The sequence below is a fragment of the Nyctereutes procyonoides genome, unplaced genomic scaffold, assembly GCF_905146905.1.
Source record: "Nyctereutes procyonoides isolate TBG_1078 unplaced genomic scaffold, NYPRO_anot_genome, whole genome shotgun sequence".
Classification (NCBI taxonomy): domain Eukaryota; kingdom Metazoa; phylum Chordata; class Mammalia; order Carnivora; family Canidae; genus Nyctereutes; species Nyctereutes procyonoides.
Genome location: NW_026575126.1, coordinates 22,559,424 through 22,574,257, shown reverse-complemented (window position 1 = coordinate 22,574,257; position 14,834 = coordinate 22,559,424). Strand labels below are relative to the sequence as shown.

The following is a 14,834-nucleotide window of genomic DNA, read 5'->3' as shown; positions in this document are numbered from 1 at the left end:
ATTTTTAAGAAAGGGCATGATTAAGTTCTTTAATAAAATGTTTTCTTGGAAAACCATTTTCAACCAAGATCATCAGTCTTAGTGTTGCTGGTTCTAGCCCAAAAAAGTGACCTTTTGAATTAAAACAATTTGGAAGGAGTAGTCTTTGTGGTAGCCTGTGGATAGCTGTGTAATGCTTATGAACTTTGAATATCTAGAGCTATACTTTGAGGTTCAGATAGATAAATTCTCGATTTTACAGAGCTGTGGTAAGGTAGGACTACTAAGGCTTTTTCTCTTATTTACCTGTCATTTCTAGGGAACTATGGAACCCCTCTTCCTTGGTACTTCCTTCTACAAGAGTCCTACTGGCTTGGTGGTGAAGGTGAGTTATTTAAAATTTTTTAATTAAAAATAACTCCTCTCTTTGCACTTCCTCTCCCTCCAAAAAAACCCTTAGCATTTGAAACTAGCTTCTTTGGCTACATCCTGGACTTGTGTGGGCTCCTTATATTAAGTGTGTGGTTCCTGATTAGTCAGCTGCCACTTGGGGCTCTGCCACTGGTGCAGCCTCATAGCTTCCGGGAAACCACCTTCTGCGGTAGCTGGGCCAGGGTGAATGGGCTGAGCATTAATAAAGCCTTGTGTCCTATATAACTCTCGCCCAGGGGATTAAATTGCCCTAGTAGAAAAAGGCAAAACCACTTTAGGGTGCAAATGACTTTTTGCAACTCCTCAATTTAAAGCAAAGAGATTCACAGAATAATGAAGGAAACTATGCACTGGTCTTTTGCCCCCTCTCCTGCTTTTTTACTTCTTTCCAAAATACAGATCAATTCTCTCTCCTAAGGGAAAGGCCCATCCTGAGGCTGCGGCAGAGCTATGATCTTCAAGGCAAACACTCCTAGACTCTTCTAAAATTCATCTCACTTATGATTGAAGAAGAGAGCTAAGAGGCATTTGCCCAGAATGCATCTTAGATAAAATTTACCTTTCCTACTAGACAAGACAGGAGGCCCAGGGAGAGTTCTAGAAGTTCCATAGGCTCTTTTGAGAGGTATGGGAAGGCAAGAAATTCCTGACCTGAGAGCTGGGGACGTCCTTGGAGCTGGGAGTTTCTGGAAGCAAAGGAAATACTTTCCAATCTGTTTGTTACTCACCTACCTGCACATTCCTTTGTATTTTGGGGCCTGGGCCAGGAGTTATCATTTAAGCACTCAGATAGATATTTGTTTTCTCTAGGGCATTAGCCTAGGGCCTTTAAAAGGCTTGGGCAGTTGTTTGTTTTGTTTTGTTTTTATGGTTCAAACAAACAGGAATTCGACAGCTCAGTATTTTTCCATTATGTTGGTCTGTCTGTCTTGTCTATGGACTTTTACATTTCAACTATAATAAGGTTATAATCCATTATAAATGAGGATTTTCATCACAAGAATGTGTTGTTGGACTATTTCTAATTTCAATGAATATCAGGACTTGTGGGCATTTTTTCCCCTTGACAGTTTCAGCAGATAATCTGCCTCTCAAAAAAGAAATTCTTAAAACAAATGCTCCTTCAAAAATGAATCACCTATATTTTTGCTAACAGAAGCCAAATATTTTTCACCTGCCTCACAGTCTAGACTGAAATAGATTCCTAAATCTCTAAAATCAGAAAAGAGGGGTGCCTGGGTGGCTCAGTCCGTTAAGCATCCAGCTCTTGGTTTTGGCTCAAGTCTTGGTCTCAGGGTCATGGGATGGAGCCCCTTGTTCGCACATGCTCACTCGCACACACTCTTTCTCTCAAAAATAAATAAAATCGAAAGAGTTGAGTTTCCTCACCTACCCCCCCCCCCACAAACGAAGAAATGGAGCCCAAGAGGATCAGTGTCTTGCCCATGTTCCTGCTGGTCACTTGGGACAAAGTCTGAAACTGGGAAACACATTTCCTGGCAAGGAACTCACTCAATGACTAAACTATATAGAAGAATATTTCCCCCTGCTATTTTGTTACATGTTAGTGCAGTAGGAGAGCTAGTAAAGTGATCAAAGGAATTGTGGGCAGTAGAGTTGAAAATCCTTCAGGAAGCAGAAACAGAAGTGCTAAAGGTGGCAGGTCCCTGACCACGAGGCCCATTACTTACTGCTCCACCTACAGTCTGTAGATCTACGGAGGGCAGCCAGGAGTGTTGGAGGCTCTGGTTGGTTGCTGCATTAAAAAACTCCTCCTGCCCACATCTGTGCTCTTGAGCCAGAGCCTTTAGATGTTTGATGACAGTTTCCTCCTCCCCCTGCTTTCCTCTCTGGCTGGCTTGCTCTTCTGCTTCTCTTCCCCTTCCAGGATATCCTTTTAAACCAAATGCCAAGTTTGCACACACACACACACACACACACACACACACACAAGCTTCTGTGTGTGTGTGCGTGTGTGCAGATGTGTAAGAGAGTATGTGTATATGCATCAGTGTGAGAATGTATGTGTTTATGCCACACCTCACAATTTATATAAGCCTCAACCAGGCTCAACTCCGGTGTTGGTCCCAAAAGACTTGAATACCCATAAAAATGCTCAGGTAAATTATTTCTCCATCTGTAATTTAAGCTGGCTATCCATCATATCACCTTGAACAAGCTTTTTTCAAGGTTTGCTATGGCTTTGAATGTGTTTGATTAGAGTGAGAAGTACTATTGGTGAGGTAGAGAAAACGAACTCATTGCAAGTTGAGTCCTGGTTTTGTGAATATTTTTTAAAATCTTAATTTCTGACATTGTGGGTGCTTGCTGGCAGGTTAAGAGGATGATGTGAAACACCTGTTATAAAACTCCATCTGGGCTCAGCATGGGTTAATAAGCCAGCCAGCCAAGAGGCACTGGTGGTCATTTTCAGAACTTTACAGGCCCACAGGTCAGTGGCCAGCAGAGCCACGCTCAGGGCTGGTCCCCGGGAATGCTGACTTGGTCTTCTGAGGGAACTGGGTTTTCCAGCTGTGGTAGGAAATTCTGGCAGCCTGTCCTTCTCCCCTCCTTTTCCTCCCTTTACTGATTGTTAGCTCTCACCAGGAGTAACCATGGCTTCTGGTTGATGTAGGGTGTTCGACCAGAGAAGAAAGAGCCCTGGAAAAGACGGAACCCATAACAGAGGAAATGGAGGATCCAGAACACCCAGAAGGAATAAATGGTAAAAAACACAAAAAAGAATGCAGAGCAGAGGCAAGGAGAAGGTGCAGGGTACCATAAAAGGATGGAGCAATATACTTCATGACAGCGGTTCCGTGGACGGACCCCAGAAAACCAACTCTGTTGACAGGGGTTAAGCCTGATAGCTTCTCAAGGGCTGAGCTGCACGTGTGTGGCATGAATGGTCCAGCCAGACATTAACGCATATTTCCTGGAGAAAGCAAATCCCAAGTATGTGGTGTGTTTGTGCCCTTGTTAGGCAAGTCCCGAGTGAGTTGCACAAATGTGCTGACTTCCGAGGATTTAGCAAGAACAATAACTTGGGTCACTGGGACTTAAAGCGGATATGAGCTATAAGGAAAGACAAAAATAAATGCTTCTGTGCACAGGAGGAAGGAGTCTAGTGGAACTGACTACACTTCATTCGTGGTTTACAAATCTACAAGCCCATTCATTCAAACCATCAAAAGCCTTTCCTGACCATGGAAGTTACCTAATAATTCCTGAATAAATGGATTAGGGTTGCAAGTATTCCCTGTCTTTGCTTTCCTTGCCTTCATTAGACCAGTTCTGTACTTCTCCCCATGGTCTCATCCCCTAGGTATATGTACTTCTCTGTGAATGCTAAAATGCTCTTGCTATCCTCACCTTGGGTCAGAGAAGGAACATGGCCTCTGGACTTTGCCCACCACCACATAAGAGGGTCCAGTCTCCAGGCCTCTGGCCCAGCCCAGGTTGCCATTTCACAAAGCTGAGGTCAGTGATCTCTGGCTCCTCAGAGAGCTGATGTGCAGTTAAACAGTGCTTCTGGGAAGGCCCACCTCCCAGAGTGGAATTGCTGGCAAGGCCAAATCAGGGGGCTGGGGCCGGCTCTCATCTTAGTTATAGGAGATACTGGAAGTATCATCCATAGGAGAAGTATCAAGATGTTGCTTTGCATGGCAGTCAATGCCCAGAACTCCAATGTTAATAAATTAAGTGGTGCTGTACAGGGTGAACTAAAGCATAGAGGGACTGGAGGTAGAGAGAAGTGGACAACATGGTAAGGAGGGTCTGCACTGGAAGGGTGTGGAAGTGGATGAGTGGAGGGGTGGAGTTTGAGGGGCAGTGATGAGGAAGAGTGGACCATCCTACCCAGTAACTGACAAACTCTGAAGTTCTAAGGAGTAAGAAGTCTGTTTTAGGCAAGATTAACACAAAAGCTCGAGCCAAGGTGACCAGAAGAAGGGCAGTTACAGGAGTGGACATGGGAGAGTCTGAGGGAAAGTTATGTTTTGGGAGGAAGATAAGAAGCCTGAGTCACTATGAAGCCCATGAGGAAATGCTCCATGGCCTGTTGGAAATGACAGCCTGGACTGAAGATTGAACTTCGGGCTAACTCTCCCTGTATATAGTGAGTGCACTCTGGGTTCAAATTCCAGCTCTGTCATTCATGAGCTGTGTGACCTTGATTGGATATTTGCTGTCTCTGTGCCTTGGGTTTCCCCATCTATAAAAATGGGCATAACAACATCTATCTCCATGGAGCTGTTATAAAGGTAAAATGAGGTAATCCATATACAGCACTTAAACAATGCCTGGCACATAGTAACTACTCAATAAATATTAGGTACTATTATTACGATTATTATTTTGTAGTCATCCTTACAAAGGTCACAGCTAATGCCATGGGGGCAAAAGACATAGTCTGAGGAGTGAGCCTTGAGGAATGTGTTCAATAGAGCATTAAACATACATCATGTTCATTTTTTTTTTCCTCCAAGACTCCTTCTTTGAACGTGAACTTCCAGGCTTGGTTCCTGGGGTATGTGTGAAAAATCTGGTGAAGATTTTTGAGCCCTACAGCAGACCAGCTGTGGACCGTCTTAACATTACCTTCTATGAGAACCAGATTACTGCATTCCTTGGTCACAACGGAGCAGGGAAAACCACTACTTTGTGAGTTTTCAGGCAACAGCCTGTATTGCTCTTCTAACCACTCATTTTCTGGCTCTCTTCTGTCCCATTAGCTGTAGTCTTTTCTTTCCCATTGAGTATTAGTGACAACAGTGTACCATGTATTTGTGTCCTGAGGATGTGTAAAGCACACTGCCGTATTCAAAGCTCATTCATATTCATTATTTTATTTGATCCTCACAAGAAGTAGAAGAGGGCGGTGAAATAAGTTTATGGTCCCCTTTCTGTGCTGGGGAAGTGTACATCTAGAGAGTCGAAGTGACTTTCTGGGGTCACCAACTTGTAATGGTCCAGTGAGGACAAGAGCCAGATCTTTTCACTTGACTGGTCTCTGACACTGTGAGCCTGTTTTCCCATCCTCAAGCTCTCCAGTATTACTACCATCAATAATGGTGCTAAAGTCATGGCTATCATCATCACATGACCTTGGTCCATAGAATACTACTTATTTTCAAAGGGGATTCCTTTTCCTATCTGTTTTGTAGAAAGTAAAAAGGGTATGGTCCGTAGCGGGACCTTTGGGGTAACCACTTGGTGATTGAAGGTAAAGTTCAGGGAAGGTGCAAGTTCTGCATAGAAAGGTCAGGAAGCTCCCCTCGCTTTTCTAAGGGAGCAGAGCGCCACCTGCTGAGAAGGAGAAAGGGGCTAGCTAAAGTTTCCCAAGGAGCGTCAGAGGGCAGGCCTCTCAAGGGGCAGGGAAGCCATGTGATACCCGGTCTTCAAGTCCTATGACCTCTTACAGAGCCCCAGGAAGGAACAGCAGTATACACCCTACGTTGGAATGTTCTCTGAGGGCGGTTCAGTGTGAATGGAATGTGGGGCTAGTGCCATTATATTTGGTTCTGTTTCCCTCTAGTGGTTGATCAACAGAGATTTCAGCTTCTATGTACAAATTCAGATAACCTGAGATTATATCTGAACTCAGGGACAGAGTTGGCTGGCCCAGACAGTACTAAATCCAACTGATTGCTCACCTTGTTAACTAATATGGTCAGAGAGTCCAGAGCACTATCCACGACCTCAGGGCTTCTCAAGGCAAACACATTACTTCATCAACTGCTGAAATGCAATTTCCCCTGGGGGTTGAAACACACTGTTTAATAAAAAAATAGTAATAATAATTTTGAGTTTTACTTTATGCTGGCACAGTTCTAAGTGCTTTACAAGTATAAACTCATTTAATCCTCAAAACAAGCCCAGGAGGTAGACATCATTTTCTCATTTTACCAAAAAAAAAAAAAAAGCCAACATTCCTATTGAACTTCTTGTTTTGAATCCAAAAATGATATCATTGATGGTAATTCCCCTGCCTGCCTTCAGTTATTTAATCAACAAAGACAGATTGAATGCCTGGGCTCTCATTAAGATCCTCCCCTATGCTTCATAATAATGACATCGGCACAGTATTGACCTGTGCACCACATGCCTTTAATTGAGCCCCCGCAGCACCAGACCAGTGATGGCTGTGCCGGATAGGGACCTTTGGCTGTAAGTGAATGTTCTGCAGCTGGGAATCCTGAGGACCCATAAGGGCCTGCCTGGGGCAGTAGGAAATAAATAGAAGCAGAGAAGGCAGATGTGGTCATTGGCAGTTAGGGGCTGGATGTGCACACTGACTCTAAAGCCTGTATGGGAAACTTTTAGTCCCCATAACTAATAATGGTTTGGGTTCAGTTGAGAGCCAAGGCAGGAATCCCTGTGAAAGTCCTCACCAACCCTGGAGTGGGGCTACTAAAGGTCATCTTTTCTGCCACTGACTCCTACATTTGGCAGGTCCATCCTGACGGGTCTGTTGCCACCAACATCAGGGACAGTGCTCATTGGAGGAAAGGACATCGAAACCAGCCTGGATGCAGTCCGGCAGAGTCTTGGCATGTGTCCACAGTACAACATCCTCTTCCACTAGTAAGAAGAACAGCAGTTGAGACCCTCTCCATGCCTTATTCTTACCCTGCCCTCACAACACACGTGTTCTCTAGAGCTGAGCTCAAGGATGCCAGTTCTAGGGGCAGGAGGCAGTATTTCTGTTTGGTTTCCTCATGCTCAAGGTCTTTTGTCTTGCTTGCTATGACATGTATCCTTCAGAAAGACTATATCTCTGGCACTGGGCGCTGAGCTCTACCCTCTCAGAAGAGTAATGCTTTCTGATCTACTGGCCCATCCTGAGCCCCTGCACTCAGCCCTGAAATACTCCCTCTCAGAGACCAAGAGAGGAAACCATTGTTCCTTTTTCTTTCTTAAGCCAGGCACTAAAAACTGACTTTTCAGGAGGCTTTTCAATTGCTTTTTTCCTCAAACTTTTATTTATTATTTAGAGAGTGATATACAGTAATTAAGGAAAGGAAGGGAGGAAATATAGATTAAAAGAAAAAAATAGAAATCACCTGTAATTTCACCATCCAGAGATAACTTCAAAAAATAATTTTTATGTTTATATTCTATACCATTGTATAAATCTGCGGTCCCTCTTATTAGATATTTAATAGGATCTGGGTTTTGTTTTTTGTCTCATAAACAGCATCACAATGAACATCTTAATTGCTAAAACTTTGTGCTCATCCTTAATTATTCCTATAAGGTAAATCATTAGAGGTGGAGTTGCTGAGCGCATTGCCTCTCTCATTGCCCTGTCCCCTAGCCTCACAGTGGCTGAACACATCCTGTTCTATGCCCAGCTGAAAGGGAAGTCCTGGGAAGAGGCCCAGCTGGAGATGGAAGCCATGTTGGAGGACACCGGCCTCCACCACAAGAGGAACGAAGAAGCTCAGGATCTATCAGGTGCTTAGTATTGGAAAAAGTCAAGGCTACAGATGGCAAATCCATTGTCTTCCAGTACCCTGGCAGAACGGGAGGCTTATAAGAAACCTCCTAAGACGTGGAGCACTTCTGTAAAGTTATTCTGTGCACCAAAGAGCAATTCACCTCTGGATCATTTCCCACAGAGAACCCTATCTTGTACCATCCTGAGCTTTATTTGTTCTGATGTTCATGTGTTTGAACTAAAATGTAAGAACAGCCTTCAAATGGTTTTATGTTTCTGCATTTCTGCATTTCTTGTCTTTTCTGCATTTAAAGAGGCCTGTATACCACTAGGGTTCAAACATTGTATCAACATCTAAGGAGGCAGCTTCAAGCTGCTAATGGACTTAAGGGTTCCTCCCCCACCCCACCCCCGACCCTGATGCCACCAGCCCTGGGCCTTTCTCCTCCCATCCTCCACAGCCCTTGTGACTCTGTTGCCCTGGATCTACCTCTAGGTGGCATGCAGAGGAAGCTGTCTGTTGCCATTGCTTTCGTGGGAGGTGCCAAAGTTGTTATTTTGGATGAGCCCACCTCTGGGGTGGACCCCTACTCGAGACGCTCAATTTGGGACCTGCTCCTGAAGTACCGCTCAGGTAACAGCCACTGCTTGGTGGCCTGTGCTCCCACTGAGGCTTTATCTGTGATTCCCGCTCTCACACATGGTGCTTTGGAACTGAGCATACTCAACAGCCATAACTACACTCCAGTAGAGTGTGAGCAGTGACTTGAGTGAATTCAAATTCCAGTGGAAGCTTCCTGAAATTTTTACACCAATATAGACAGGAAGTCATTGATGGAGCAGACTACTTCCCAAAATATTCTAAAAGGTTTTCTCAACCTGTAGTCCTTCTCTCTGGAACAATCCATGCAGCTGTAAGTGAAATTCTTCTTGACTAAGAAGACCAGAGTCGCAGGCAGACATCCCAGGAAACTCCATAGCTGTCAGATGACCACTCAGGGCCAGGTGTGAGGGTGACATACATGTGTCCAGTGCTCCAAAGGAACTGCAGATAGCAGTGTCTCAAAATGGGACATTCTTTCCTCAATCCCAGTACCTTCTAACCAGAGGGATCAGATCCAGAAAGATAGCAGGCAGAGCTCAGAGTGCCTATTAATGAATGTGAGAGCGTGGCTCAATCCCAGGGTCGCTTTGCCATCCTGGAATCCTCATTATCATTATCTTTTAATGACATCTCCCATTGGTTTCAGAGTATGTGTGTTTTCTTTGCAAAGATTATAAGCGCAGTGGTAACGATTCAAGGAATATACACATGGAAATCAATAGACGCTGACTAACTGTAACAAATATGTCCCATACGCCGTGATTTATTTGGAGCAGGTCCAATGCCAGATGAAAAGATACCATATGCGACAGTGCTTTACAACATGCAAGATGCTATAAAATGTTAGCTGTTGTCATTATTATCCGAGTATTCTGGACTTTGCCGCAGAATACTTGTTTTTTATTTATCAACTTCCAGGTTGTATGCCCATGTCAGGGAGGTTGCTCTGCATCCTCTCCCATCCAGCCCCACCCAGGTCTGCCTGGTGATATCCCCCTGACCCTTGCAGGCAGAACCATCATCATGTCCACTCACCACATGGACGAAGCTGACCTCCTTGGGGACCGCATCGCCATCATTTCCCAGGGAAGGCTTTATTGCTCAGGCACCCCACTCTTCCTAAAGAACTGCTTTGGCACGGGCTTCTACTTAACTTTGGTGCGCAAGATGAAAAACATCCAGAGCCAAAGAACAGGCTGTGAGGTATGTGTCTGCCTGGGAAAAGAGTCTGTTTGTGGTAAGCAGAAATGCACAGTGTGGTGCTACCATGCCAGACATCTCTACCCCAATCAGGCACTAGCTGTCAGAATCAACCTCTTTGTTTCTGAAACTATTGGCAGATTTTGATACGTGACATTCTGAACCCTCCTACAGAGATGCTTCACCCCAAATGAAATGAGTTTTCAGCAAGCTGAGATTCCAGAACCCTAAATAAGCATGTGATGTGCTACCACATAGAAGTGTCTCTGTCTGCAAGGCAGCACGCTTGGAAGGAGAGTAGCTATTGAGGCCTCCTATGTTCCATTCCAACATTTATGGCTCCTAACTAAACCCAAAGTCCACTGGTAAATGAAAGCCAAGTAAAGGCTTTCTTGGGAACTATAACCTGAAAATGATGAAGCCAGACAATACCCATTAGCAGAGACCCCCTCAGCATGTCAGGAGACCAGGTTCAGGTCTGGGTGGCTGAGTGGAAAACTGTCATCCCAGGCAGATTCCTTAATTGCTCATCAGCGTTGGTTTCTTTACGTGCAGAAAACAAAACTGATCCACTCTGCTTCTGCTTGTCAGGGATATGGTGATAAGTGAGAGAAAGCATTATGAGGTGTTCTGGCCTCCTTGGGACTAGGCACTGCTCCTGTTGGAGTTGTCAGGCTAGTTACTTTGTAGCATACCTAGGCCTCTGGCCACCCCCGTAGTGTAAGGGTCAGGCTGCCTCCAGGTTTTCCAGTACTGGGTAGACTTCACAGGCCAGCATGCATCCATGAGGATGGAGGAGCAGAATGTCTTGCACACGCCAGCCTACAGCTGTCATGTGATAATGACAAGCCAAAGGTGTCCTTTGAGGAGCTGCTACTACTCTCTGTGCCTGACTCACACATTCTCCATGATAAAATCAAATAACCACACCCTCAGAATGCTCATGTGAGGTAATATATTAAAATGGGCGGGGGAAGGGGGGAATCTGTTGACTACTTTGGGCGACGACAAATGAAGCACAGTGGGGATGGCAGTTGGCCTCAGGGAGATGCTGTCATTCAAGTGACTGACGCCTGTCTGTTGTAGGGGACCTGCAGCTGTGCATCTGAGGGTTTTTCTACCAGGTGTCCAGCCCACATAGATGAGATAACTCCAGAACAAGTCTTGGATGGTAAGCACCGGGGCAGGCTATTTCTTGGTTCTTGTCTAGTAATCATCTCTCCATATGGTAGGTGTGTCCTGTTGTCATATGTTGTAATGGGAGTAAAGAGAAAAACTATACTTCTCAAGCCCATGGACATGCAGTTGCTCATCTTTCTGTTTGGCCTTCTTTCTCCTCCATCCCTGGAGGGATTTTAGAAGCCCCGGGCCTAAGGACCTCCTCCCTTAATTAAGGAATCCAGTCTGTCCACTCCTTGTCCTGGCCCATGTTAAGCTTCCCTACCTGGATCATTCTGCCCTGGCTCCAGGCAGCATTACTTAAGTGAAGAAGGGGTACTGTAGGTGCTCAGGTGGGGCCCTCGGGTGGGGCCCTCGGGTGGGGCCCTCAGGTGAAACCATGGTGACATACAGCTCCTAGTGAACTTTTCCAGAGAGTCAGACTGCATGGAGTGGATGCCAAGTCACACATCTTTATGACACTCTTGACTTTTCCCTCAGAGTCCCAACTTCCTAGCAATTCCCCTTGAGTTAGGGCGCATTAAATCTCATCAGGGGCACCCCCACCTCCAGGGAGGTGCAGAAGAGAAGTTCTCACTGTAAGCATTTATCCCACAGGACCTGACCTTAGGGACCCAAAGTGCTTGCCAACACTCTTGTACTCCATTAAGGCCCACTTCATCCAACCTCTGAGGTGTCTTTGCAAATGGAATACCACACACCCCATATCCTTAAAAGGGAGCAAAATTAAACCTGTCTACTGATCCATGTGGATGATGGAGGGGGATGAGGAGGGAAACTATCTGCTTATCAAAGAAGAAACAAAATTTTCTATTTAGACAATTCTTTTTTCTAAATCTGAAGAATTTACTGACTAAAATCTGGTGAAAGGGGAAAACTAGACACTATTTATATACTGTGCTTGAAACTTGAGGGAAAATGCCCAGGTTTGCATCATGTTTACTCTGTCACCCACTCTTTGCATAGATAAAAGCTGTGGTGCCCGTGAACATGTCTTGTCGGGATGACTGCTGTGTCTTCTCCCTAGCCTGCCTTGACATGAGTCTCTCCCAGCTTGCTAGAGTTCCTTCCCAGGAGGAATCTTGGTCAATACATTGATAGTTTTTAAAAACCAATACAGGGATGCACCAAAATCTAGTTGGAAACAGGGCCTGTTGGCTGGAGTCATTTTTTTAATATTCCTTTGTTTCTATATACATGTTTATTTTCTTTGACTACAAGGGGTGTAGTGTGAACTGTAGGAAGCACAGTAAGTTGTTATGCCCCAGATAAGAGGATGTAGATCATTCTGCTCCCCAGTTAGTTCCCTGGAAAGCTTTCCCCTCACACACAACCATGTACCACCCATACACATACACACACACCCCTCTCTGCCAGACACTGCAAGAGCTTCTACACTCCAGGGCTCCCCTTGGAAGGCTGACACACATGACTAAGACACAATTCCTGGGAATCCAGTAGCTTTGGGCTCAATTTCCTTCCTCAGAGAACAATGCACATGACCCCTAGAGAGCTGTTAGGGCAAAGCTGCTTCCTCACGCAAGGAACCCTCCAGCCCCTGTGTGAAGTCATCCCAGAGCTAAAGACAATTGAGTCCACTTTGTGAATCTGACATAAAACAAGGCTTCCAGTCCAGCTAAACAGAAGGACATGGATTAAAAGCCATGAAATCCCTCCACATGGGTCACTTTTTTAAGACACAGTGAAGAATACACCGGGTGACCCTCACTGAGAGGAGTGCTTGCAGAAATGCATGAGAGCTGGGTTCTGAGTCCCTAGAATTCCTCTCCCTTTGACCTGCTTCTCAAGATAATACGGAACTCTCTCTTCACATACATGCTTTAAAATTTTTAAATTCGATTTTTAATTTTATTTTTTTAAAGATTTTATTTATTTATTCACGAGAGAGACAGAAAGAGAGGCCGAGACATAGGCAGAGGAAAAAGCAGGCTCCTTGTGGGAAGCCCGATGTGGGACTTGATCCCGGGACCCCAGGATCATGACCTGCGTCAAAGGCAAACGCTCAATCACTGAGCCACCCAATCATCCCCAGATTTTAATTTTAAATAATACATGCTTATTATGCATGAAATTCAATTCCAAATATATGAGAGTGTCAAGTAAATACTTGTTACTGGACACTTCCTCACAGCCCATGTTGTACACCCCATACTCCATGCCCCCCCACAGCTGACTCTACAGCTTTTGCATTTCCTAAGATCAGGGTATTAAGGTTGATTGGTTTGTTCATTGGAGGAGATAAGTGCAGTCCCAAGGGAAATGGCACATTCCTTTAAAGAGTGAGATCAGGCTTTCATGTATGATTTAGGAAGGGGAGTTCTCATCCAGCTTGGTCACCAGTGCCCCCTCGCCCCCCGCCGCCCAGGTATGCATCTTGGGCAAATCACCCATAGCTTGGGCCAGACAAGGAAAAGGAAAGCAACTTTCACTTAACCTTCAGGCTTGTGAATAAGAAGGAGTAACGGTGATGATAAGAGCTTTCTTACTAGAGATGAATCAGCTAATATTTACCTAGGCACCAGATACATCATTCTAAGGGGCTTGAGTATATTAATTCATCCAGTCCTCCAGTAAAATGGGTGGGTGCCATTATTTCCCCCTTTGAACAGATGAAAAAACTAGGGTATGACCTACCTGATATGACATAGCTTGTAAGGGACAAGCCATCTGATCCCTCTCCCTCTCAGTACTGTTCACAGGGCGTACTAGGCTCAAACAGACCAGATGCACCATCAGTCCTCTGCAGGAGTCACTATTGTGGAATGAAATGTCCCTTACTACGGTGTCTGGGTGGCTCAGTTGGTGAAGCATCTGCCTTCAGCTCAGGTCATGATCCCAGGATCCTGGGATCAGGTTCCCTGCCCAGCAGGGAATCTGTTTCTCCCTCTCCCTCTGCAGCTCCCCCTGTTTGTGCTCATATTCTCTCTCTCTCTCTCTCTCTCTCTCTCTCTCTCTCTCAGTCAAATAAATAAATAAAATTTAAATGTCCCTTAAGCAGAAGAAAGTAGGGGATGTGAGCAAGTTCACAGTCTCCCAAGTTCTGGAAAAAAGAGTTGATGTCAGTCTCTTTCTTTGCCCTAGGGGATGTGAATGAGCTGATGGATATGGTACAACACCATGTTCCAGAGGCAAAGCTGGTGGAATGCATTGGTCAAGAACTTATCTTCCTCCTTCCAAATAAGAATTTCAAGCAGAGAGCATATGCCAGCCTTTTTAGAGAGCTAGAAGACACACTAGCTGACCTGGGGCTCAGCAGTTTTGGAATTTCTGACACTCCCCTGGAAGAGGTAAGGCTGAGATTCCAGCTGGTTTCCATCAGGTAGCAGAAAAGGGGGTTCTTTGCAGAAGTCTAATACTAGGAGGACGTTTTATAAAGGCAAAAAGCCATAATTCCCCACCCAAGCATAGCAACCGTCTTCATTTTTGGTTCATTTCCTCATACAGAAACAAATTTTATATAGTTGTGGTCACCGTGTGCATATACTTTTATATTTATAGAAGACTATGTTCTTAGATAAATCGCAATGTATTTTCCTTCCATTATGAAGCAGTACCCAACAAAATTGAAGTTGGGTTAGTTTTTTTTCTGAGAATGGAATGTCTAAACCAAATTTTCTCTTTTTCCCTTCTTGACAGATTTTTCTGAAGGTCACGGAGGATTCTGATTCAGGACCTCTGTTTGCTGGTATGGTTCCAGAGTGCGTTCCCTCATCACACTCCCCAAGCTCTGTATTGAAAATCTAAGGAAAATTTCATGAAACAACAAAGCAGGCAAATACTCCTTCATAGTATTTACCAAACCCCTGAGTAACACACATTTTGCATTCTTGGTTCCTTTAAATGACAAAAGAATGACAAATTGGAATTAGGTCTGCATGAAAAGACTCTAGATGAATGAGGATTCTTAAGGAGTTCAGGCTGGGAACTTTGCCACCCCTAAGCTTCTTCTCCCACTTTTGGGTCTCCTATACTTGCCCT

General features: G+C 44.8%; 1 protein-coding gene across 1 annotated transcript in view; it reads left to right on the top strand.

Moving 5' to 3' along the window:
• The window catches only part of ABCA4 (ATP binding cassette subfamily A member 4), a 127,189-nt gene that overhangs the window by 66,054 nt on the left and 46,301 nt on the right, over positions 1 to 14,834 (top strand). Inside the window, exons 17-26 of the mRNA XM_055340937.1 lie at positions 299 to 364; positions 3,047 to 3,136; positions 4,899 to 5,073; positions 6,865 to 6,996; positions 7,730 to 7,869; positions 8,349 to 8,486; positions 9,466 to 9,659; positions 10,743 to 10,827; positions 13,938 to 14,143; positions 14,493 to 14,541. Of these exons, the coding sequence (XP_055196912.1) occupies positions 299 to 364; positions 3,047 to 3,136; positions 4,899 to 5,073; positions 6,865 to 6,996; positions 7,730 to 7,869; positions 8,349 to 8,486; positions 9,466 to 9,659; positions 10,743 to 10,827; positions 13,938 to 14,143; positions 14,493 to 14,541 (1,275 nt within the window). The remainder of the gene's footprint in view (positions 1 to 298; positions 365 to 3,046; positions 3,137 to 4,898; positions 5,074 to 6,864; positions 6,997 to 7,729; positions 7,870 to 8,348; positions 8,487 to 9,465; positions 9,660 to 10,742; positions 10,828 to 13,937; positions 14,144 to 14,492; positions 14,542 to 14,834) is intronic.